This window comes from Pteropus alecto, unplaced genomic scaffold (assembly GCF_000325575.1).
Source record: "Pteropus alecto unplaced genomic scaffold, ASM32557v1 scaffold443, whole genome shotgun sequence".
In the NCBI taxonomy this organism is placed as follows: domain Eukaryota; kingdom Metazoa; phylum Chordata; class Mammalia; order Chiroptera; family Pteropodidae; genus Pteropus; species Pteropus alecto.
The window spans coordinates 101,006-125,495 of NW_006433377.1; the positions used below are offsets into that span (position 1 = coordinate 101,006).

General features: G+C 39.6%; 1 protein-coding gene and 1 pseudogene across 3 annotated transcripts; both read right to left on the reverse strand.

Moving 5' to 3' along the window:
• Nucleotides 1-4,119: 4,119 nt before the first annotated feature.
• Nucleotides 4,120-4,238, reverse strand: LOC112476796 (annotated as a pseudogene).
• Nucleotides 4,239-6,161: 1,923 nt separating this feature from the next.
• On the reverse strand, nt 6,162-23,401 carry LOC102882456 (zinc finger protein 665-like). 3 transcript variants are annotated; one of them, XM_025044187.1, is made up of 6 exons: nt 23,231-23,270; nt 22,727-23,110; nt 20,685-20,770; nt 17,142-17,268; nt 16,546-16,674; nt 6,162-10,234 (listed from the first exon to the last, which is right to left on the reverse strand). In XM_025044187.1, exons 3-6 carry the CDS (start codon nt 20,697-20,699, stop codon nt 7,698-7,700), a joined length of 2,808 nt encoding a protein of 935 aa, XP_024899955.1. In that variant the 5' UTR covers nt 20,700-20,770; nt 22,727-23,110; nt 23,231-23,270; the 3' UTR covers nt 6,162-7,697. The 3 variants fall into 3 exon arrangements, with proteins under 3 accessions (XP_024899955.1, XP_015441957.1, XP_006908232.1); XM_015586471.2 differs by lacking the exons at nt 22,727-23,110; nt 23,231-23,270 and adding an exon at nt 23,323-23,401; XM_006908170.3 differs by lacking the exon at nt 22,727-23,110 and having other exon boundaries at nt 23,231-23,352.
• Between the last annotated feature and the right edge of the window lie 1,089 nt (nt 23,402-24,490).

Here is a 24,490-nt window from a genome sequence, read left to right on the forward strand (position 1 = left end):
TTCCTTCCCTTTACTTTCAGTCTGTGAGTGTCTTTTGATCTGAAGTGGGTCTCTTGTACACAGCATATGCATGGGTCTTGTATTTCTATCCATTGTGCTTCCCTATTTTTTTATTGGAGAATTTAATCCATTTACATTTAAAGTGATTACTGATAAGAACATAATTACTGTCATTTTATTATTCGTATTTGTTTTTTCTATTTTCTTTCTTACTCCTTGTCTTTTAACAGAAGTCCCTTTAACATTTCTTATAATACTGAGGGGTTGGTGATGAATTCCTTAAGTTTTTCCCTGTCTGGAAAGCTCTTTATCTCACCCTCCATTTTAATCAAATGCCTTGCTGGGTAATGTATTCATGGTTGTAGATGCTTGTTTTTCATCACTATAAATATTTCTTGCCAGTCTCTTCTGGCTTGCAAAGTTTCCATTGAAAAATCAGCAGACATTCTTATGGAGGTGCTCTTGTAAGTAACTAGCCGTCTTTCTCTTTCTGCATTTAAGATTCTCTCTTTGTCTTTGACCTTTGGCATTTAATTATGATGTGTCTTTGTGTAGGTCTGTTTGAATTCCTCTTGTTTGGGACTCTTTGTGCTTCTTGAACTTGTATGTATAATTCCTTTGCCAGGTTAAGGAAGTTTTCTGTCATTATTTCTTCAAATAGATTCTCAATCCCTTGCTCTCTCTCTTCCTCTTCAGGTAGTCCTATGATCCAGATAGTTTTACACATCATGTTTTCTCAGAAGTCTCTTAAACTATCCTTATTTTTTTAAATTCTTTTTTCTTTTTGTTGTTCTGATTGGGTGTATTCTGCTACCAATTCGCTGATTCAGTCTTCTTCTTCCTCCAATCTACTGTTGAATCTTTCTAGCATACGCCCCATTTCTATTTGGTTCTTTTTTATGGTTTCTATGTCCTTTTTTATGCTGTCGAGGTTCTCATTGTGCTCATCCATTCTCTTCATAAGTTCATTGAGCATCTTTATAATCATTTTTTTGAACTCTGTCTCTGGTAGGTTGCTTGTCTCCATTTCATTTAGCTTATTTTCTGGAGTTTTCTCCTGTTGTTTCATTTGTGGCGTTTCTTTGTTTTCTTATTTTATTAGCCTCTCTGTGTTCGTGTCTATGTGCCAGGAATATTTGTTTTGTCTCTCAACCTTGGCCAGATGGCATAATGTGGAAGATGTCCTGTGTGGCCCAGTGGTGCACTCTCCCTGATTCCTTATGCCAGGGACTCTGGATGTAATCTTTGTGTGGGTTGTGTGTGACCTATTGCTGTTGCCAAGACTTTATTATTGTTAGTAGATCAGTGGATGGCATTAACAGTCAGGCTGATTAATTGTGGGAACTGGCTTCAGAGTAAGAGTTGCTGTGTGGCGGCTGACCCCAGAGTGGGATTTGACCTAGCAAGCTTGTGTACTTGTTGTAACCACCCTTTGCATCACTAACGAGACTAGTCAGGAGTTGCTCCATGTGGTCTGGTGCCAGCTTCCAGATGCATTGGCTTTGTGGCCCCTTGGGAGGGGCTTCCCTTTAGGCCAAGGTCAGCCAATGCTTTGATTGCGCAGGGTTACCCGGTGAGAACTACAAAGCGATCACAGATGGTTGTTGCCTAAGCTAGCCCTATATAGGTAAGAAGAAACCACACTGTAGGTAGCGGTCGGTTATCTCCCATCCCTGACCTATGGCAGTTTAGCAGAGGGACCAGTACTCCTGAAGGCCTGACACTGTCTATCAGTTGCCTGTAAGTCTCTGAATCTGGATGAACCTCTGAATGATTATGTATGTTGGTTGGCACAGGGACCCTGGGAGTCTCCTGCGTCTATTAAGTAAATTTCTCCCTGCCACTGCGATGTCAGTTTACATGCCAACGCTGTCTCTGTGGCTCCCTGTACAAGTTTCCACTCATAGCAAGGTCAGCTGCTGCCCACCTTAGACCTGAATGCGCCACCCCATGGCAGGGGCAGCTGCCTATCAATGTGCAGAGTGCACTGTGTGTATTGAACGGGGCAGGAGCTCAGGGATTCAAGGGCCATCAGGCCAATAGTCTCAGTTTTCTGTAATTTCTGTGTCTGCACATTCCTTCCATAGCCACAGATCACATGGAGACAAGTTGCTGTCTGGGGCAGTCTCACAGACTCCTGCGATCCCCTCAAGATATACTGCAGCTTGTACAAGCAACAGTGGTCTGCCTACAACTGTTTTCACCTAAACATACTCATTGCGCTAGCTGAGGTCTGTTGCCTGAGCAAAATGCACACCCCCAAATCCAAGTAGGGCAGGGGAGGCTGCCTGTCATGGGCTGCAGGCACTCTGTGGCTTGAGTGAAGCAGGATCTCAGGGAGACAAGGGTTGTCAGGCTGATACAGCCTGTTTTGGTGCAACTTTTGTACCCAAGTTTTCCTGCTGTCGTCATAGATCACAGTGAGATGGCCATCTGGGGCGGTCCCACACTCTTGCTCTCCCCAGACAGAATATTCCAAATTTGCAGGCAGCGAAGGTCTGCCTGCAACTGATTTCTGTGCAGTGACCAACCTGCGCTAGCCAAAGTTTGTTGCTTGTATGGATTGGGAGTTCAGGGCAGGGAAGGGGCTGTGCTGTGGCAGTTCTCTGACAATGGTCCACCTGGGGCAATTCGTGGGTAGGGTGGGGCAGGGTCTCAGAGAGACAATGGCAGTCAGATCTATATAGCCTCAGTCTTTCTGTAAATTTGGTTAACTGTTTGTGAGTTCCTGCAGAAGCCCCAGATCACGGCAAGACCTGTTGCTGTCTGGGACCGGCCCACAGGTCCCTGATATCCACCCCTAGTTCATGTTGGCAGCAGTGATCTGCCTGATCCTATCTTGGAAATGCGGCTCAGAGAACTGGTCGCCTACTGTCAATGCTTGGACCTGAACTGGAGCAGAGTCTGGCAGCCATCCAGCAACAAATGCCCTGGGCAATCTGCAGGTTGGGTGGGGCGGGCTGATACCTTCTGACCAGGGCTTCCTAAGGGCTCTGTGGGAGGGGTCTGCACAGTCAAGCTGTGTGGTCTGTACATTGCCCTGTAAGGGAGCTAGACTAAGGCACAATGGTGGCTGCCCTTCCAGCCCTAGTTCTGGTGCCAGGTAATGCAGACACTCAGAATGAATCCTACCTACACAAGCCTCTAACCCACCACCAGTATCCTAGTGAGAAAGCCTACGCACAGGTCTTCCAAAGGGATGTCTAGGGATTCAGTCTCCTTCCATCTTGCCCACACTTCTGGAATCCCCTCTGGTTTCTATAGTCAAGAGTTATTGGAATCTCCTTTTCCCTAAGCTGGGACCCTGGGCTTGGGAGCCCCCAGATGAGATTAAGACCCTCCCTCCCCTTCAGAAAAGCCTCTGCAGCCTTGCTGTCCCTCCCAGTGATCCTCCACCACCCATGGGTGTGAGTCCAACCCAATTTGTGACTTTGCCCCTCCTACTGGCTTCAATGTGGCTCCTTTATATTGTCAGACATAGGTGTTATGATCAGCTGGACTTCAGGTGATTCTCCATGTTGATTATAATTTGGTTGTAATTTTAGTGTGGACCTGGGAGGAGACGAAACCTGATTTTACCTAGTCTGCCATCTTCCCTAGAATCCGGGGTTATACATTTTAAGTAAATGCTAAGGCAACAATATCATGTAGTTTGGCTAAACTCTCAAAAATAGTCCTATATCATCTCATGTTAACTATGTCCCAGTATGTACAACAAAAAGAAATATATTATATAAACTATGAAGAAAATTGCTAATGAATTGATTCAAGTGCATTACCAACTAGCATTTTGTTACCTACAACCTTGAATAAGGTGGGATAAGTTAACAACAGAACACGTCATTCATTACACATCAGTGTGAACAAATTCAAGTTTAATAAAAACATATTAAGTTCAAATAGTTTAAGTGAAGCGTGACAAAAACAATGTGAGCTTTTGCAATTTACAAATTACAAGCAGTCAAGCAGCATTCAGGTTCTTCTGGTATAATAATCTGAGCATGGTGCTATGGCTTTCAAGACTGAGGCTCACTGTTTAGTAAACAAGGATGTTCCTAAATTTCATGCACTTAAAATGACTTGTCTATACTTTCTTATATATCTCTAAAGACTTTTTAATACCTACAGCACCTGGTATTCTTAAGTGATCTCCTATCCAAGTACTAACCAGGCCCGACTTTACTTAGCTTCCAAGATCAGACGAGATTGGGCACATTCAGGGTGGCATGGCCGTAGACTCTAAAGACTTAATTCAACCACATCATATAATATTCATATAATATTCAACCATGGCTATGAGAAAACATCAGAATTTCAATGAATCCCACGTTATTTTTCTCAGAGAGCAATGCTCCTTTTTACATTAATACAAAGAATAATGACCTGAATACCTACATCACGGTGTCTTCCATCAACATTCTGAGCACAAACATCTCTATTTCGATTTTCTTCATATGTTGTACATCACAGTGCCCTCAATCTTGAAGGGAAAAGTAGATCGGAGGGCATTCCAGCTAATACACAAAGGCTCTCAAATCTTTGAGAAAGCAGCAATCGACACCATAATTCATATACACACTGGGCCTAAAAACAGCATGAAGTGATTTGATAGTGGAATATTTCCTTTGCAAAAAACCTCAAGTACTGTCAATATAAAAAGGCACATTAATTCTACCTGTTCGAACATCCATCTCCTTGAAGCATATTAACATTTTTTAAACTTTTGCATTTGTATTCTATACAAATATTCTGGTTTAGTGTATCTGAAAAGTGTTCTTGACTTACTACTTTCTGATGTCAATTCTGTAATATTTCAGATGTGATTTTTGATTAAATATTTCCCCGCATTGTTTTTTCACATCTTTAGTCTCTTTGTAGCATGAATTCAGTGTTTTCTGAAGTGTATAGTTTGGACAAAGGTCTTTCAAGTATTAGAGACTTTCTCACCAGTAACTATTGTGATGTGGAGGCTGAAGGTCCAGATATAGGGCTTCTCACATTCTTCAGAGACGTTTCTCTCCACTATCAATTCTATCATGATCAATAAGAGTTGGAAACCAATTAAGGCTTTGCTACATTCTCTACATTTGTAAGGTTTCTTTCCATTATGAATTTTCTCATGTTGAGTAAGACGTGAACACTGATTAGTCTTTGCCACATACATTTGTAAGACTTTGCTCATGTATGTATTGAGATGTATTCCAAAAAAAAATTTACCACAATCTCTACAATTTTGACACTGCTCTGCAGTTATGTATTCTCTCATGTTGAATAAGATGTGAATGCTGCTGAAAGGATTTGCCACATTTTTCACAATTGTTAGGCTTCTCTCCAGTATGAATTTGAATTATCTCATATGAAGTGAAAGAAGCCAATCTGAAAAGGCTAAGTACTGTATGGCTTCAACTATATGACATTCTAAAAAAGGCAAAATAATGGAGATAGAACTATACCCTTTGGGGGTAATGATGTGTCAATGTAGCTTCATCTATGTAACAAATTTACCACTCTGGTGGCAGATGTGGAGAAGAGGGAGACTATGCATGTGGAAACACTATGAAACTTCAATTCTGCTGTGAACCTCAAACTGCTCTTAAAGACAAAGTCAAGCTCAGACTTCTGCTTCTCTGAAATATGTTCTAGGGTCCATACGTCTTTCTAGTGGTTCTTTACTCATTCCAAAATATCTATGTATCTGCTAATCAAAAAAGCCACAAACAATAAGACAGCACTTCACACCAAATATGAAGACCACTATCAAGAAAACAAAAAATCAAGCGTTGAACCAATGTTGAGAAATTAAACCCTTATGTAGTCGGATGAATTGTAAATCGGGGCAAATTGTAAGAACACAGTATGGTGTTTCTCAAAAATCAAACGTAGAATAATCCTAAAATGCAGCCAACCCACTTCTGGGTAAGATATTTTGATTACAGCCTCATAAGTGTCATGGGGCAGAGCGTGGAGAGAAAAACCCAGGGGTGCACACTGTGAGTACATAACTGCTAACTTGTATATTATTTGAACCCAACATGTAAGAAAATTGTCATAGATTCCTTTGACCTTGAGAGTGCAATGGTGCATTGCCTGTTTCTCTTAAGAAGTATAGTACAAAGGTGGGATGAAACTGTGTTGGTATAAGAAACATGATTCATTCAGGGTTATGAAAAGTAATTAAATTTTATTCATTAAAACATGAGCCCTAAGATATATTCCCAATGAACCTGGCAAAACATAATACCAGCACTTTGGTGAGAACCATACACACATACATACTATTCTGCTTCTTTTGAATAAGCTTCCCTCTCAGGTACCTGCTCTTTCTCTATAATTTCCATGAATAAGACAAATTTTCCATGAATCTTTGATATATAAGTTATTGCCATTCAAAGGAGAAAGTCACCACTTCTTCTGCATCACTTCTAACACTAATCACCCCCTAATCACCTATCGTTCTCCTCCTATGGAAAGCTCAACCTTCATGTCCAGACCTGCACTTTTTCATGGTGGGTGGAGCCTTGTATCCTGACCAACATAACCTGTCAAACGACAGGCACCCTGTGCTTAGTAAATATGAAGACTGAGAACAGAGTTTTCCATTATTCTCTGCCTTCCCTGATGCTAGTTCATAGAACGATGAATGTCATATTCAGTGTCCTTGTTCTACTGGGAAACACAGCAATGAACCATGCCCCCTGAAGTAGGCTCTTTCATCATATGGATTGCTTCCCAGAGACTAGAATGAAAGGCCTGGAAGGAAGTCATAAGTTCAACAGACTTTGGACTTAAGGTTAAATTTCATAACCACACAGTCTTTAAAGAAAATAAAACTAAATGTTATAAACAGTGAAGAAAATGGGCTGTTTGTACACGTCCTTGTTCCTATGATATATAACGTGTCTCAAGCTTTAATACAAAATCTGTAATGTTTCTGCAGTATGTAATGTCTTAATTTCAAAGAACTGGGGACTTAGCTATTTCTAGTATGGATTATTGACTGAGGAGCTGGTTTTGAGAACTGGTTAAATAATTTACTTACTATCTTCATTACAAATGCACGAATCCTGAGGACACACTCTTGCTTAGTTAGTATTTCCATGTTCATTAGTATAATTTCTGCCTTCCATTGTCATTACACAAAACATGTATATATTTGATGAAAAGCCTTATGACGTTCACTACATTTGTAAGGTTACACTCCAAAATATTATCTTCTGATGTCCCAGCTTTACCTTTTATGAAAGCAATAACACGCACATTACTTTTGCACGGTTTCTCAAATTCTGCTGTCTAAAGACTGAAAGGCTTGGATAAAGGTTCTGACACATATTTATATAATTTCTCTTCACTGTGGAATCTGGTCTTTAAAGATACGTGAACTCCAATGGCTTTGCCACACTCATTGAACTGTAAGGAATCGTTCCACTGTTCCCAATCATTTATCTCTGGAAACTTTGTCACACAATAATGTGTGGTATCTCTCCAGAACATATATTCTTATAGCTACCAAAGAGTTGGTCCTAATTTAAAATTTTGCCACGTTCACAGCATTTCCAAGTATGAACTATTTACTGAATCCTAAATTGAAGGCAATACCTAAAAGCCCTGCCAAATCCACTACATTTCTAAATCTTTTCACCAGTATGGAGTATCTGATGCTAAGCTTCTTTGAATTCACACTAGTGGCTTTGCCATACTCAATACTTTTTAAGGTTTTCTACAGAATGTGTTCTCTGATGAATCACAAGGTGTGATTTGTTTTGAAACACCTTGCCACAGTTGTTACATTTGGAAGGTTTCCTTCCATTATGGAGTGACTGATGGAAAGTGAGGTCTGAATTAACTCGAAACGCTTTGCCACACTCATTACATTTGTAAGGTTTTACTCCATTGTGAATCATCTGATGTCTTGCTAGGCTTGAAAAAACACTAAAGGCTTTGCCACATTCACTGCATTTGAAAGGTTTCTGTCCAGTATGGATTCTCTGATGTATAGTTAGGCTTGAATGCGCACTAAAGTTTTTGTCACACTCATTACATTTGAATGGTTTCTCTCCATTATGAATTATCTGATGACTAGTTAGGCTTGCATGGACACTATAGGCTTTGCCGCACTCATTACATTTATAACGTTTTCGTCCAGTATGGATTCTCTGGTGTTTAGTGAGGTTCGTATGTACACTAAATTCTTTACCACACTCACTACATTTGTATGGCTTCTCTCCAGTATGAATTATCTTATGACTAGTTAAGCTTGCACGGACACTATAGGTTTTGCCACACTCATTACATTTGTAAGGTTTCTCCCCACTATGAGTTACCTGATGGTAAGCTAGGCTTGCACGCAAACTATAGGCTTTGCCACACTCATTACATTTGTATGGCTTCTCTCCAGTATGCAACCTCTGGTGTGCATTTAGGCTTGAATGGGCACTAAAGTCTTTGCCACACTCATTACATTTGAATGGTTTCTTTCCACTATGAATTATCTGATGACTTGTTAGGCTTCCACGCACACTAAAGGCTTTTCCACATTCATTACATTTGTAAGGTTTCTCTCCAGTATGCAATCTCTGATGTGTAGTTAGGTTTGAATGCACACGAAAGGCTTTCCCACACTCATTACATTTGTAACGTTTCTCTCCACTATGAGTTAACTGGTGGTAAGTTAGGCTTGCACGGACACTATAGGCTTTGCCACACTCACTACATTTGTAAGGTTTCTCCCCCGTATGGATTCTCTGATGTATAGTTAGGCTTGAGTTGGCACTGAAGTCTTTGCCACACTCATTACATTTGTATGGTTTCTTTCCACTATGAACTATCTGATGACTTGTTAGGCTTCCACGTACACTAAAGGCTTTGCCACACACATTACACTTGTAAGGTTTCTCTCCAGTATGGATTCTCTGATGAGTAGTTAGGCTTGAATATGCACTAAAGTCTTTGTCGCACTCATTACATTTGTATGGTCTCTCTCCAGTATGTAATCTCTGATGTCTAGTTAGCCTTGCATGCACAATAAAGGCTTTGCCACACTCATTACATTTGTATGGTTTTTCTCCAGTATGGATTCTCTGATGTTTAGTTAAGGTCGAATGCACACTAAACTCTTTGCCACACTCATTACATTTGAAAGGTTTCTCTCCAGTATGGATTCTGTGATGTGTAGTTAAGCTTGAACGCAATGTAAAGGCTTTGCCACACTCATTACATTGATAAGGTTTGTTTCCAGTATGAATTATCTGATGATTAGTTAGGCTTGCACGCACAGTAAAGACTTTCCCACACTCATTACATTTATAAGGCTTCTCTCCAGTATGCATTCTTTGATGTATACGTAGGTTTGAATGCACAGTAAAGGCTTTCCCACACTCATTACATTTGTAAGGTTTCCTTCCAGTATGTACTGACTGATGGTAACTGAGGATTGAAGGCATCCTAAAGGCTTTGCCACACTCATAACATTTGTAAGGTTTCTCTCCAGTATGGATTCTCTGATGACTGGTTAGGCTTGCACGCAAACTGAAGGCTTTGCCACACTCACTACATTTGTAAGGTTTCTCTCCAGTATGGATTCTCTGATGTACTGTTAAGCTCGACTGCGCACTATAGTATTTGCCGCACTCGTTACATTTGTAAGGCTTCTCTCCACTATGAGTTCTCTGATGACTAGTTAACCTTGAACGCATCCTAAAAGCTTTGCCACACTCAGTACATTTGTAAGAATTTTTCCTGCATGCTTTCAGGTCTTCTGTCAGTATTGAAGGATGCCTAGAATCATTCCTATATATAGTATAAATGGTGGACTGGACACTAGAAAAAGCTCTTTGAAGTGGAGAGATGGAGGAATTATTGTTGAAAGACTTCTGAATGGCCAGATTATATTCATCAATGTTTCCTTCAGTGTGAAATATCTCCATATCAGCGCGATTTGACTGAAACCTCAGTCCAAGTTTGTTTTCAATAGGCTCCTTTCCGGCATGCTCGCTACCAAATTCACCTTTTCTATCATTAAGATGTTTTCTAGGACTTATAGGTATTCCTTTGTGATTCCTTTCATCATCTCTCTGCTGACAAGCAAAATCATGCATATGTTTCTGGATTTCCCCGAAGTAAAAATCTTTGATTATATGGCTTTCACAACTTCCAAACATCACTGTTTGATATGCTCTTCCTGCACTACTGGGTTTTGTCGTTTTTAATTTCTTGATCACATATGAAGGACAGAGATCTACAAGAAATTTTAAAAAACATATTTACCCTATTAATTCATTTCTAAGTAAATGTATAATGTTGAAATCTAGTATTACACCACAAGTAAAGGTACACTGAACAGTTATGAAACTTTCCAAACATGACCTTCAAACTTCTAAAATAATAAACAAAATTCTTTACCAACAAAATAGTTGTCACCTGTAAATCAAATTAAGGGTAGCCTAGTTTTAAACACTGATAAAAACACTCAAGTTGTGTAAATTTATGTTAACTTTCAACAAAAAGTATTACTCCATCATTATTCCAAAATATATACCATGTTACTAACCATACTGTTACCTAATAACTGCAAAAAATATATATGTCTTCCTTCATACTTATTGGATATAAATAAATGCTGAAGTATATATAACGGTAAGTAATCCAAAACAATGTTATCTAAAGAATATATATAGAGAGCAGTCTAAAATTATACAAGAAACATAACAGTGAGAAAATTAAGGCATCAATAAAACATGCTTAAAAAAACAAAATATTTTTCTAAATATGTCATAAAACTATCTGTACCCACGAAGTGGCATTTGAGAACATCGACATGTGTGGGGCATGTTAGTTATATTGCATAATAAACATGAAATCATCCATATGTCACAACGAAAGTTAATTTAAAAAGGATTCTAAGAACTCATGAGAAAACTAACAGTAAATAACAGGTAACCATATTACAGAAAGTGAACTCTCTCGAACTCTAAACATTCACCTACTTAAAAATAAAGAAAGAATTTCTGTTTTAGAAAGAACACACAATATGAGAAATGGAAACTACATGGGCAACACTGTCTTCCAAATATCAACGTCAGGAAAAGACACAACATTATGAAAAATATTAGAAGAAGCCAAAACTCACTATTGAGATTTTATGACTGTTCTATAACAGCTGATCCATAGAGTGATTCCCTATGTATACAGGGCCGTGTATTTACCCAGTACATTGGCCCACAACATACGTAATAGAGTCTGTGCCTTAAAAATTGATTGAGGGAAGATGTGACAAAATAAAAACATAGAATACATTGCAGGCAAAAGAATATCTCATAATAAAGATGCCAGAAAGTTGATATATCTTATTAAACAAAACTAACTTTTGAGTATTCAGTACAAAGTATGCAATATCCTAAGCCATCTAACAGCACTAATGTGTTTTAAAAAGCCTTGTGGGAAATTACCAATATACATTCAAATAACGGCAGTAGACTAACGAAGTTTATGGAAATAACCCTTTTACATAGATGACAGAAACAAAAGTGGACCCTGGACCTAAAGACTCAGGTGACATGTTCTGAACCATAACTGCCCACCCAAGCAGTGCAGATCAAAAAGGCTTATACAAGGAGCTTGGAAAGAAATACTCCAAGGACATAAAACAGCTAAGCTGTGTCACTATTTTAATGTTGCACAGCTATCGGTCCTGAAAATGGTTTCTGGGTCATCACCTATCAAGTGTGACTTGAAGAGTTAAAAAATCTGAACACAACTATAACTTGTAAGGAGATTAAATGACTAATCAAAAACCGTTCAGGAGATAAATAACAAAAAGTCACTACAAAATTCTATCTAACATTTAAGAAAAACAAATACCCATCTTCTTCAAACACCTCTCAAGAATCTGAAGCAGAGGTTGGAACCCTTCGGAACTCAACCTGGGAGGCCAGAATTGCCCTAAAAGCGGTACAAAAACAATATGTGAATAGCACAGACCAATATCGCTGATGAATAATAATAAAAAATTACCAATGAAAGCATAAACCAAGTAACACATTGAAAGGAATATCCAGCATAACTAAGGGGGATATGTCCTTGGAATGCAAGGTAGTTTCCACATGGGAAAATCATTCGATGTAATACTGCACAGTAAAAAGAACGAACAAAAAAAGGACATGATCACCTCATCTGATGCAGCAAAAGCATTGGAGAAAAGTTAGCCTTTCATGAGGGGGGAAAAAAGAAAACCTCAATCAATGAACTAGGAAGAAAAACCAAGTTCCTCAACATAAAAGATGATCTATAACACAAGCCCACAACTAATATACTGGTAAAAGAGTAAAAGCCTTTACTCTAACATCAGGAACAAGAGAGGGATGCCCACTCTCAATATTTCTATAAAAAATGGTACTGGAAGTTCTCACCAGATCAAGTGGGCAAGAAAAGTAAATAAATTTGAAAGCTATGAAATAAAAATGCAAAAATCCATTTGAGTTTTATATATTAACAAAGAACAATCCTCTAAACAATTCTATTACAATACCAAATATTAAAACAAAATAACAAAGAAATAAAATAAAGTATCAATAATGTAATAAAATAAAATAAAATAAAATAAAATCTTTAGGTGTAACGTAACACAAGGAGGGGAAGATTTGTGCGCTCTCGATGAAAAACAATACCAGAAAAATGTACACAAGATACAAATAAATGCAAAGACATTCCACATTTAAGGACTGGAATATTGTCAAGGTGTCAATACTAAACAAAGCCATCAACAGAGTCAATGTAATAATTATGAAATTTGTAACAGCATTTTTTGAAGAAATAAGTCCATCCTAAGTTTCAAATAAAAGCTCAAAACTCTGTAATTGAAAAAAAACAAACTTAAGAAATAAAAATCAAAGTCTCATAGTTCCATATTTCAAAATTACAAAGCTAAACCAATCAAAATACGTAGTACTAGAATACAGAGAGCAGCAGAAAAGAGCAGTCAGGTATATATACATACCGAGGTATATATAATCAAATGATATTTCACAGGGTTGTCAAGACCACTCGATTAAAAAAAAAAAGCCCAAGATATTCAACCAAAGATGTTGATAAATCAGGATATAAATATAAAAAAGAAATTTGGAACAATCCTTACACCACATGGAAAAATTAACAATAAAATGGACAACAAAACATAAGACTCAAAGCTATAAAATTCCTAGAAGAAAACATAGAATAACTTACATTGGATTCAACAGTAATTTATGAAATGACACAAAAAGCACAGGCAACCAAAGTAAACACAGATAAACTGAACTATGTCAAAATTACAAACTACTGTGCAGCAAAGGACATAGTCAATCGAGTAAAAAGCCAATCCATGGAATAGGAGAAGATATTTGGAAATCATATATATCAGAGAACGTTTTACTTAGTATATCATTGGTTTATTGACAAAGGATAAAGGCATGAACAGCCAGATAAAAGACATGAATAAGGAAACCTATGAGGGAAGGGTCAGAAGCTCCCATGCCCCTCCCAGCATTTTACTCTCCCCAGTCACCACAGGTTCACTAACCTGGAACACTCTCCGTTGGGGTTTTGGGGAGGTCTCATTAAATAGGAATGACTAATTAAATCATTGGCCATTGGTGATGAAACTCAATCCCTAGCCTTTCTTCCCTCCCAAGAAGTCATGGGGTGAAACTGTAGTTCTGACTCTCTAATTCTATTGTTGGCTCTCCTAACAACTAGCCTTCCCATCACTGAAGATTTCCAAAGTCACCTCACAAACAGTGATCCCACTGAAAGGGGCTGCTTATAAGACCCCCATTTCACCTTTAAGGCCCTGAAGAGACTGCAAGAACTGAGGACAAGAGACCATGTGTTGTAACAGGAGATCCCCCCATTGTTCTTTTTGCTCAGGGAATTCCAAACCTTTGGAGCTCGAGGCAGAAATGAGGACAAAGACCACATATTTATTTATGATCATAAATCACAGTATCAATAACTTATACGATCAACATCAACAACTCCACACATCTTGATTAAAGGCAGGCGAAGGACATGAGCAGACATTTATCTGGAGATGATGTACAAACACATGAAAACGTGGTTAGTATAATTAATCATCAGGAAACGCATCTGAACCATGATATCACAGCACACTCATTACATTGGTTACTACCAAAAAAAACAAAATAACATGAGTCAGAGAGGATGTGAAAAAAAGGGAATTCTTATGCACTTCTTCTGAGAAAGTAAAATGCTTTAGCTGCTATTGAACCCAGTAGGGCAGGTCCCTGAAAAGCAAACATTGAATTATCATCCCCTACAGCCTGATCGTGGGTGTACCTTAAAGTTCCAATGTTGAAATCCAATAAATCACAATCATGAGCCTGTGGGAGGTAACGGAGTTGCGAGGGCAGATCTCTCCTGAGGGGCAGTTAGGCCACGTGCACTCTACATAGATTCGGATGGGAAGACTAAAAAAAAAAATTGTCTTCACATGTTTTCTTAAAAATAAAATTTCCAGACCTTGAGAAATTTTATAGAAATTACAAGTGCTATAAAGAACAGTGGGAAAGGAGTTTCAAAAATGAAAAAATTCAGGTAACCTGCCTGTGAAATACTATAAAATAATTAATGATTAATACGTATACCAACGTGGACATGATGGTTCCAGACAGGATGAGTATTATAAGAAAAGACCAGTTACACCAAGACATAAAAATGCAGTGAAACTTATAAAAATATCAACAAATTATAGAAAACTAAAACGTTCAACAGAAAAACCAATGACTCTTCCACAACTATGACAAATTTAATGCTATGCCTTGGATTAAGAATGTGACATAAAAAATAAGCATAGTCTCAAGGCACCGAAAACCCAATTTAAAACTTTTACTGAATTCAACTGAAATAAGAGTAACTTAATATGCGGTATTAAGTCAAGTGAAAGAAGTAAAAAAAATATTAAGAATATCTTTTCAATATACTCTAAAACAAGTTTAAGATTTACAGAAAAAGGCTGGTAAGCCATACCCACTGCACTAAAGAAGGAAATACCATCATATATATCAAACAATGTCAGTTACCCAATTCCACCCTCCCACACACAGCCAATATAAAACACTAATCAAACATAAAAACTGATGACTAAATAAGTAAGATCCAAGTTAATTTATAATGCATGGGAATCTACAAGATGAATGGAGCACTGGCAAACAAATGACAGTGACTTCATTGAGGCACCTTTCAACTGAATAACCTCTCTCAATTAGAGGCTTCAATATTGTACCTGCTGAGGCAGCGTGCACAGCAGCACACACAGGATGAGAACTTTGGCATGAACAAGTTTAGTCAGTAGAATCAAGGACAGGAGGCTGTGAACTTGTACAGTGTTCTCCCAGGAAACATTGTGGAAACAGTAAAGAAAATTGAAAACACATCAGTCTTGCTTTTGTGACACTTTATATCTTGGTGTCTTGGGACATGCTGACCACTTTACTGGGCCCCTCAAAGTGCTGCTTCTCTGCGTAGCAGGATAATATTGCAACATAGAAGTAAAAGTATCTCCATCAAGAATTTTCCGTGAGCAAGGACACTCATTCCATAGGAGAGCCCGCCAGGAGTTGTCCATCCCCTAATTTTGCTGGATGACTCCGGCAAAAAACAGTGAATTATCAGACCCCAGCAATGTGTAGTTCATGGGCAATGTTCAGAGGCAAACCATGGAAAACTACAGAGTATGAAATCTGGAAGAGTCCATATTCCTATATGAGGTAGCATAGTGCAGAGAAAGAGGAGTACTAGGAATGGGGTCAGACACTGCAGGATCATGAGTGGACCATGCGCGCCACCACAGACCCCACGCTATAAGCCTGGGAGTTTGCAATGTGCTCCTCGTGTAGGACTGGAGACCAAAGAGTCATTCTCTCTGTCCACTTTCTCTAAAGATTTCCTAATAACCATTACAGAGATCCTACCCACTTCCCTGTAATATACACCTCTGAAGTGTGAAGAAAAAGCAAAAGAGATGTCTCAGGGACCAGAACAGGTGTCAGAGAACCAAAGAGTCCCACCTACAGTACAGAATGGAACAAATGGATAGAGGGTCCTCTCTTCTGATCAGTCCTTCCAACCACAGGAAATGAGGATGGGACCAGGATCGGTCCAGAAAGCAGAACAGCAAGGCCTCAGCTCTGTTCCGTATGGAATGAGAACAGAGCATTTGATGGAACCCAGTCCGGGAGAGACCAGGGGAACAGAGACCATTTGACACAGCCTACCCCACACTCCTGAGCTCAAGGAACCAAAGACGTCACAGGACCACAGAACAGAGTGTTGTGATCACGATAAAGACCCAACCTTTCTGTTAAAAACGCAGCCTCAATGAGGGTGAAAAAATAAATTTTACACCTTGAAGGATGGACGAATAAGTCGGAAAGAAGAAAAATTATCTTTCAGGGACCAAGAAATAAACTGTTTGCTCACAGAACTTTCTTGCTTGGGAGGGTTTGCAAACATTATGAAGGCTGCAGCCTCCTCTCTCTCTTCCCAAGCTCTTACCTGTGTTCACACCTTCGATACGTGTCCACCAATTTGGTATTTGTGCTGTTTTCAACTCGCTATCCAGAGTCCAAAGTGCTTTCCCTTGCTTCAAAATGGAGACAATATACAGATCAGGAACAGAAATTCCTGCACATAAGAAGAAAGGAGCATCAAGACCTGTAGTTCTGTCAGAATCCACAATCTCTGTTAAACTGAGGAATGAGAATAGTACAGACAACTTAAAAACAGTTCACAAATGTATAGACTCCTCCTCTCCTTCTGTGCATAGGGGCCAGTATCACATGCAGATACCAAACTCTCTTCATGTACTGAATCAACACATGAAGACAGAAAACAAAGAATTAGATATTTAAGTTTGCCACAGGGCTTTATAAAAATTAAGCCTGATAACAATCCCTGATGTATCACAACGTGGGCAATCATCTGAAAAAAGGGCGAGGTTAAAGTCCTGATGCCATATTATGAAACCTTTTCATATCTCAGTAAACAAAGCTTCGATCTCAGTCACACAAACAAGGGCTCCCAGGAAGCACGTAGGGAAAAGGAAGAGACACACAAGGCATATCCTGACCCTGGAGGGAAGTCATACACACCTAGGAAGAGCAGGTTCCGGTAGTTCTCCAACATCACCTCCCTGTACAAGGCCCGCTGAGCTGGGGCCAGGCATTTCCACTCTTCCTGAGAGAATTCTATGAACACATCACTGAGTGTCAACCGTCCCTGAAAGAAAACACATTTCAGCAAGGGGAAACGGTGACAGTTCTTACCTCCACACAGAATGGGAAGAGATATAATATCGATTCAGGTAGAATTTTCTGACAGATCCACATTGGAAATTTTTGAGCAAGTTACATGTCTGTAATGTTGTTTTATATTACTTTCCCGTAAAAGGTTATGATACCATGTAAATCAGGGAGGGCCTCTCGTTTTTGCAAACAATACATGAAATTACAATTAAAATTTAACACCACGCTGTCTCTACATAAGGGTTACATGTCCTACACACTGAGTGATATTCATTGTCTAGATGAACTAGAGCATGAGCAGTGTCATCAGAGATGACAAAGTCCATAGCATCTCTTAAAAAATTCAGATTTCTTAAATTATGATGAGAACAATAGCCATGTTGAAGAAAAGTTTTAGAACACGTCCTATGTGCATTAGTGTACATGCTTTATGTATTTTAAGCTGTTATCAACATAACAGCTCACTGTAGACAAACCTGTTCTCATCTTAGAGGAGAATATGTGTTACAGACATTCTAAAAAACTCAGCTCAGCTTAAATTCTACGATTTGATCAAGCAAACACCTGAACTCAGGTGCTGGGGTTTAGAGCGAACCTAAAATATTAAATTTACGTAACAAGACCTCAGAAGTACACCGATAAAGCTTCTCTGAGAAAACTTGAAACAAGTTCAAGGTTAACAACACTGAGGTACATATTGAGATCATTACATTTGCACGCTCACACACATGCATATGTGATATTTTTACTTCTAGGTAAATTATTAACATTCAAGTGTAGAAGAAAATTGAGACCACAAAATGTTTAAGATATACAGATAAAAAATATAAAACTTAAATGATCTTTTAAAAAAAAAATAAACCTTTATGAAAACCATACATGTATGCATGCACACATATATAAACAAATCAATTAACTGAAGAGTTCTCTCTTGACATATTTTTGAATGACTTTATACATTGTCATTTTTATTCATGTATATTTTATTCATGTGTATCTTGGGTCAGTAAAAATGCATGTGGTACTTATTTTCATTTTAACATTGTAAAGGACACTAGTAAAAAAGTTATACACACTGAAAATATGGACTACTTAACTACAATGTCTATAAAAGACTTACTGAAACATATAAATACAATTTTATCCATTTACATTTAGACATGTAGGCTTTAACAAAAGCCAAATATTGGTCTATTCTACTCACAAAACAAGGATTTGAGATTTTAAGAATTATTAGTGTTATATATTAATTTAACAGATTAAAATTTCAAAAATTCTCACATTTGTGGGCACTTGAAAAAAATTCTTGGATAAACAAAATCAAAACAAAAATAAAATTGGTGAAAAACCTGTCATTACTCAGCAACTTTTTGCCAAATACTTGGAAAAACAGGGTATACATTTTCATTGAAATTACAGTAAAGAAAGGGGACTGACCAGAGCTCCTGCTTCAGCAGAGACCAGAAGAGAGAAAAGGACAAAAAATTAGACAGAATTGAAGAGCTGCAACAGTGAAATTTCACAAATCAAAGGATAGAGACTGGCTAATAACAAAAAAAGGAAACAAGACACTCTATAAACTACCTCGACATAATAAATCATATTTGAAAAGAACACAGCTACAGTCATACTCTATGGTGAACATCTGAAAGCTTTAGCTCTAAGATATGTAAAAAGGCAAGTATGTACTACAGTTCAACAAAGTACTAGCACCCTAGCCAGAGTAATTAGATAAGAAAAATAATTAAAGACATCCAAATTGAAAAGAAGTAAAATTCTCTTTTCCACATGAAACAAGCTTATATGTAGAAAACTATAAAGATTACACATTAAAAAAATGTTAAAAGTAGATAAATATTTTAGATAAGTTGCAATGAATAATCTAAAAAACAATTTTTTAATCCAATTTATAGTAGCATCATAAATAATTACATACATACAAATAAACATAGCCATGAAAGTGAGGGCTTATTTACTGAAAACTACAAAACATTACTAAAAGTAATCGAAGGAGGTACAGATAAATAGAAAGACATTCCTAACTCATGGATTGAAGTTGTTCAAATGCCTATGTTACCCAAAGTATTCTACAGCTTCAACGAAATCCTTATCAAAATTCCAAAAACAATTTCGGTAGAAATAGAAAAAAAACACACTGGAATTCGCATGAAATCAAACAAAAAAAAGATCCAGAAGAAACAAAACAGTCTGGAAATTAAAGTCAAAGCCTTCACTTTTTAAATTAAAAAACATCACAAAGCAAGAGTAATCAGGTCGGTGAAATACTGACATGAATTCAGATAAGTGAATTAATAGAAAAGAGAATGCCCTGAAATAAACCCTGTATATATACCAAATGATTTTCAACAAGAAAGCCAGGACTCCACCATAAAGGTCAGTCCATTCAACAAACAATACAAGGAAAACTGAGTATCTACATGCAAAAGAATACAGCTGGACTCTTAACTGCATCAAACGATAACTTCTTTATGTCCAATGATACAATGCACAGGCTGAAAATGCACCCTCTGAGAAATGGATGTGAGAAAAACAACCTAAAGAATCTACAGCCTGGGGTGGCTCCATAGTGTAGTGGTTAGCACGTCTGCTTTACACACAGAAGGTCCTGGGTTCATGCCCCAGGTGGAGCCTCAGACCAGGCCCCAGGTGAGCTAGTCCCCGAGGGGGGGGCCTATGTGCCTCGAGCCATTGGAAAGAGATGCCCCACTTTCAGAGATCCAGTTTTAAAGGGGAGATGGCAACATCGATAGGTCAGAAGTAGGGGTGGAATTAAAGAGGGGGAAGGGAAAAAAACTACAACCCTCAGAAATTACAGTTCATTTCATATTTTAAAATGCATAATGGAACAAAATATCCACTGTCACCAAATTTTTGTCTGTGAACTTTACACTGCATTCCCAATCATGAAGATTCTGAAGTTAATGACTCATTCCTCTAGCTTCAAATGCATCATAAAAGCAGTTAGAAACATTTACCACTGTTGCCCCTTTTCCAGAACTGGGGTATTTGTGCCTAACAATATGTGACGACCATCTTTTATCCTAGTTGACAGAAAAGGTGAGAGTGCATCCAGCCATGGCCCTGAACAATCCCCTTCACCCAAACGCACTGATGCGACAGGGCCTACATCCCGACTCGAATCCAAGAGAGTGAAGCCCTGCCCAAGACGATGCCCAGTGGAACCTCTTCACAAGTCCCATGTCACTGGATAACAGTGAGATGGAATCTAACCAGAGATGACAAGGACTGAGAAAGACCCAGGTTGAATGTCAACAAACATCAGACAGGACAATTCAGAGTCAGAGAAGATCAGCAAGTCAAAGGACATTCTGGAAAGGACAGGCCCAACAATCGAGAATATGACTTTACCTGAGAAAGAGCCATTGCTGACCCCTTCTTTCCTCCTCTTCCTTTTCTGGGCTTCTTCCTCAGGCAACAAGCTTCTACAAGTCAATCTGGAAAGTTGAAAATATCCTGTTTATCAACATATCCCTTCTGGTGCCACCACTGAACACACAGGGGAGACCTCACCATGTGGAAAAGACGATGTCTGCTGCCTCTGCCACAGGACACATTCAAGGACAGTAACTCCTTCTTAGAAACCAGTTAAGTGAGGTTCCCCTCCCTTTTCTTCAGACCATGCTGCCCTCTCGGTAACGCCTTCCCATATACTGCACCAGTCAGAACCTTGGCTGACCTGACACTCCCCTTCAGATCACATACCTGGCTCTGATCTAACCTCGTGCAGGGCAGAGCCCCCTCACTTTCACCGCACACCTCATCCCCCAGTAATGACCCAGAGCTTTGCTGCTCAATGATAAAGACTAATGGCACGTGAAGCACTTTAAATATTACTGAGACTGGGCCCAAGCCAAATGTCTCACTGACACTTTCTACTCAAGGGGCACAAAAGATGTCAGTGCTAAATGCCTCAGCTATCTATTGGGAAGCGCGATTTAGTCCCACCCAGAGGAGGCAAGACTAGCACATCTCCCACCTGCTTTTTCTTTCCCACCTTGAGGCATATGGACAAAATAATTATGTATATTTAAGGAATACAATGTGATCACTTGAAATACATATGTAAAATAATTATCACAAATGAATTAATACATCAACTCACAATGACTATTTTTTATGTCCGTGTGATGAGAACACTAGGACTTACCTCTCAGTAAATTTCAAATATGTAATACAGAGTGATTACACATACTCATGGTGCAGTACTTTAGATGGTGACGTCTTACTGTAAGTTTGTATTGTCTGACCAACATCTCATTTTCTCCACTGCAAGCCCTAGTAACCACCATTCTCTCTAGCTCTGATTTCTACACAAGACAAACAGCGAGATCCTACAATACTTGTTTCTCTCTATGGCTCTATTAACTTAACACAATTTTTGCCACTTTGATCCATATTGTTCGTTCCTTTCATTTTTATAGCTGAATCGTATTTCATTGCATGTAAATATATGGATCACACTTATGTTCTCCATTCATCTGTCAATACTTTTAGGCTGATTCCACACCTTGCTCTTGTGAATAATTCAGTAATGCTCATGGGAGTGCATACATCTCTTCAAACTATGACTTCATTTCCATTGGATATATACTCTGAAGTGAAACCCCTCCTTCACTACTACGTTTTCCTCCTCTCTGTGTATCTACTGCCATATCTTATTTCTTTTTTCTATTCTGCTCATTTTGTTCCCCTCTCCTGGTATATCAAGAATGTGAGCTAAAGTGAGAACACATGCTGGGGAGCAAGATCTCAAATGCTCCCTAGAATGACAGTTTGGCTGTTTCTTTTATGCATTTGAAATTAAGAAAGCACATAAGGTAGATTACAAGAAGATGAGCCAAAGCAAGGCAGGGATAGGTTACAGGACAGCTAAGGAGGTGATGTGCTCTTGAGGATAGTCATGAATGGAGAAACATGACTTCTGGCACATCAAAAGTGTGTTAACCTTGATGCATAAGAACGGAGGTTGACTTGAAAACCTTTCTTTAAAGAAGTCACAGGCCTGAGATATGATTACCCATTCATGACTGCCTAGATAGGAATTACTGATTCATTACACCTTGTTCCTCCACGGGCCCCTGTATTTGCTCGCCGACATCTCCCGGGAAATCCCAATTTTCTCTGAACTTCTATGTCACCCTCCCATACTTTCACTCTACTACTTCCTTGCAAGACCTTCACTCATTCTCCACATTGGCCTCTGTTCTCTCTCTGCTCCTTTCACTTTCTCTATTTCCCAGTCCCGGGCCCTGTTTCGTTAGACCCCCTGGGCCGCACAGAAGGAGTGGAATGGAATAAGATGCCTGCCTCCCCGAAGTGCAAATTCCCAGCAGGGTGGAATGTGGGACGGAATAACAGAAGGTGGCAGAGAACAAGACAAAGTCACTCACCCAAATAAAAGGTCAGAAAAAAAAGGGATTCCAAGGGGAAGCCTGAGGAGCAGAAGGATCAGGACTGAGTGGGACGCCAGGACCGGCGGGGAGGCTGTTTCAGGTGACGGGTGCCGTCCCCAGAAACACAAGACCAGGGAGAGGACGCGGCATCTCCTGGGCCCAGATGGCCGGCGCTGCCACAGGTATCGCGAGGGCGAGGCCGGGCCGCGAATCGACCTCATGGAATGCTGTGAGGGCGCCTGACAAACGGAGAGGTCAGGGAAGGGTTTAACGAAGAAAAACAGGTGACAAGTGGGTCTACGTGGACCGAACACGGAGAAACAGTGAGCAGGACCAGAGCCATTCCACACGCCAAGGGAAGAGCCCGACCACTACGGAGACCTGCAATTTAAACAGGGAAAGGCCGGCTGCGGGGACGATAAGGTCCACGGAGACGCCTGCCCCTGTATGAAGGAGCAGTGTTGTGAAACACAGGGTTAGGGAAGAAAAACGGAAACTCACGCTGAGCAGGGTCTCCCCCACTCCCGGATCTCCGCTCCATTGTTTGCAAGAAATGGCGCGTAGGGGAAAAGCAGGAGCCCCAGGGGCGGTACCTGGTGAGACGTCAGGCCGGCGCACTGGCCCATGGGAAAAGCGAAGAAACGCCGGTGGGGCGCAGCGAGAGAGTCCGCGGGCCGGACCTAAAGGAAAGACTGGCAGGCGCGCTGACCATAGAGGGGGCGGAGAAAATAGGCTTAGGGGCGGGACCAGGGATAGACCTCGACTGCCTATTGACCGCGATGAAAAAACTAAATCCGGCGGAGATAGGGGCGTGGAAAGAGCGGAGGTCAAGCAGTACCAAACAGGACCCGTGAGAGGACGATCACGAGCAGTGTACTAAACGATTTGAAAAGAAAAGGGCGGAATGTGTTGCTGGCGGGGCTTGATCGTTCCGGAGCTTTACTCCCAAGATTTCTTTTACGGGTGACTTTAGCTCCTGGTTGGGCTGTCTCCCGATTTTAAGTTACTATGTCTAACAGTTTTAAGAGAAAAATATTAGAGTTATGTGAGCCACTTATGTTGGAAACTACGACGTTTTCCTCCTAAGTTGGAAACGGTTTAATGCAAAACTTATTTTTGCGAGCTGGTTGCATGCAGGTTCTGCTGGTGAAGCTGAGGCAACCCAGCGGGAACTGGATTGTGGCCAAGGGGGGCGGACCCAGGAATATTTCTGCAATTGGAACTAATGTAAGCAGTTAAATTGGCAGTTGTCTGAGGATGGATTATGTACTAGAACGTGAAATAAAGAGCTCTCTCTCTCTCGGTAGAATAGGCAAGTTCATACGGACACCAACAAAAGAGCATTTTCTTTTTTAGTGCTCATTCACCGCGGAGGCCAAGACCCAACATTAAACTCGATTCCACCTGCAAGCAGTGTTAAGAATAGGTAAATCCATAGAGATGGAAAGTATATTAGTGGTGTCCAGGGAGTGGGGGAAGGGGAATGGAAGCAACTGATTCGTGCCTAAAGTATTTCCTTAGTGGCTGATAAAAATACAGTAGAACTGGATGTGATATTTGTATCATATTCTGAATGGTATACACTGAATTGCTACTAAATTGTACTTTTAACTTGGCCAACCTTATGTTATTTAAATTTCAGTTAAAAACAAATGGAGAGCTATAAGTTCCTCCAAATTATCTATCATGAATCAGTCAGAACACTTGCTGAACAAGTTAAGTTTTGCCTGTCTCCGCCTCTCTGTGTCAAAATAAGAACTC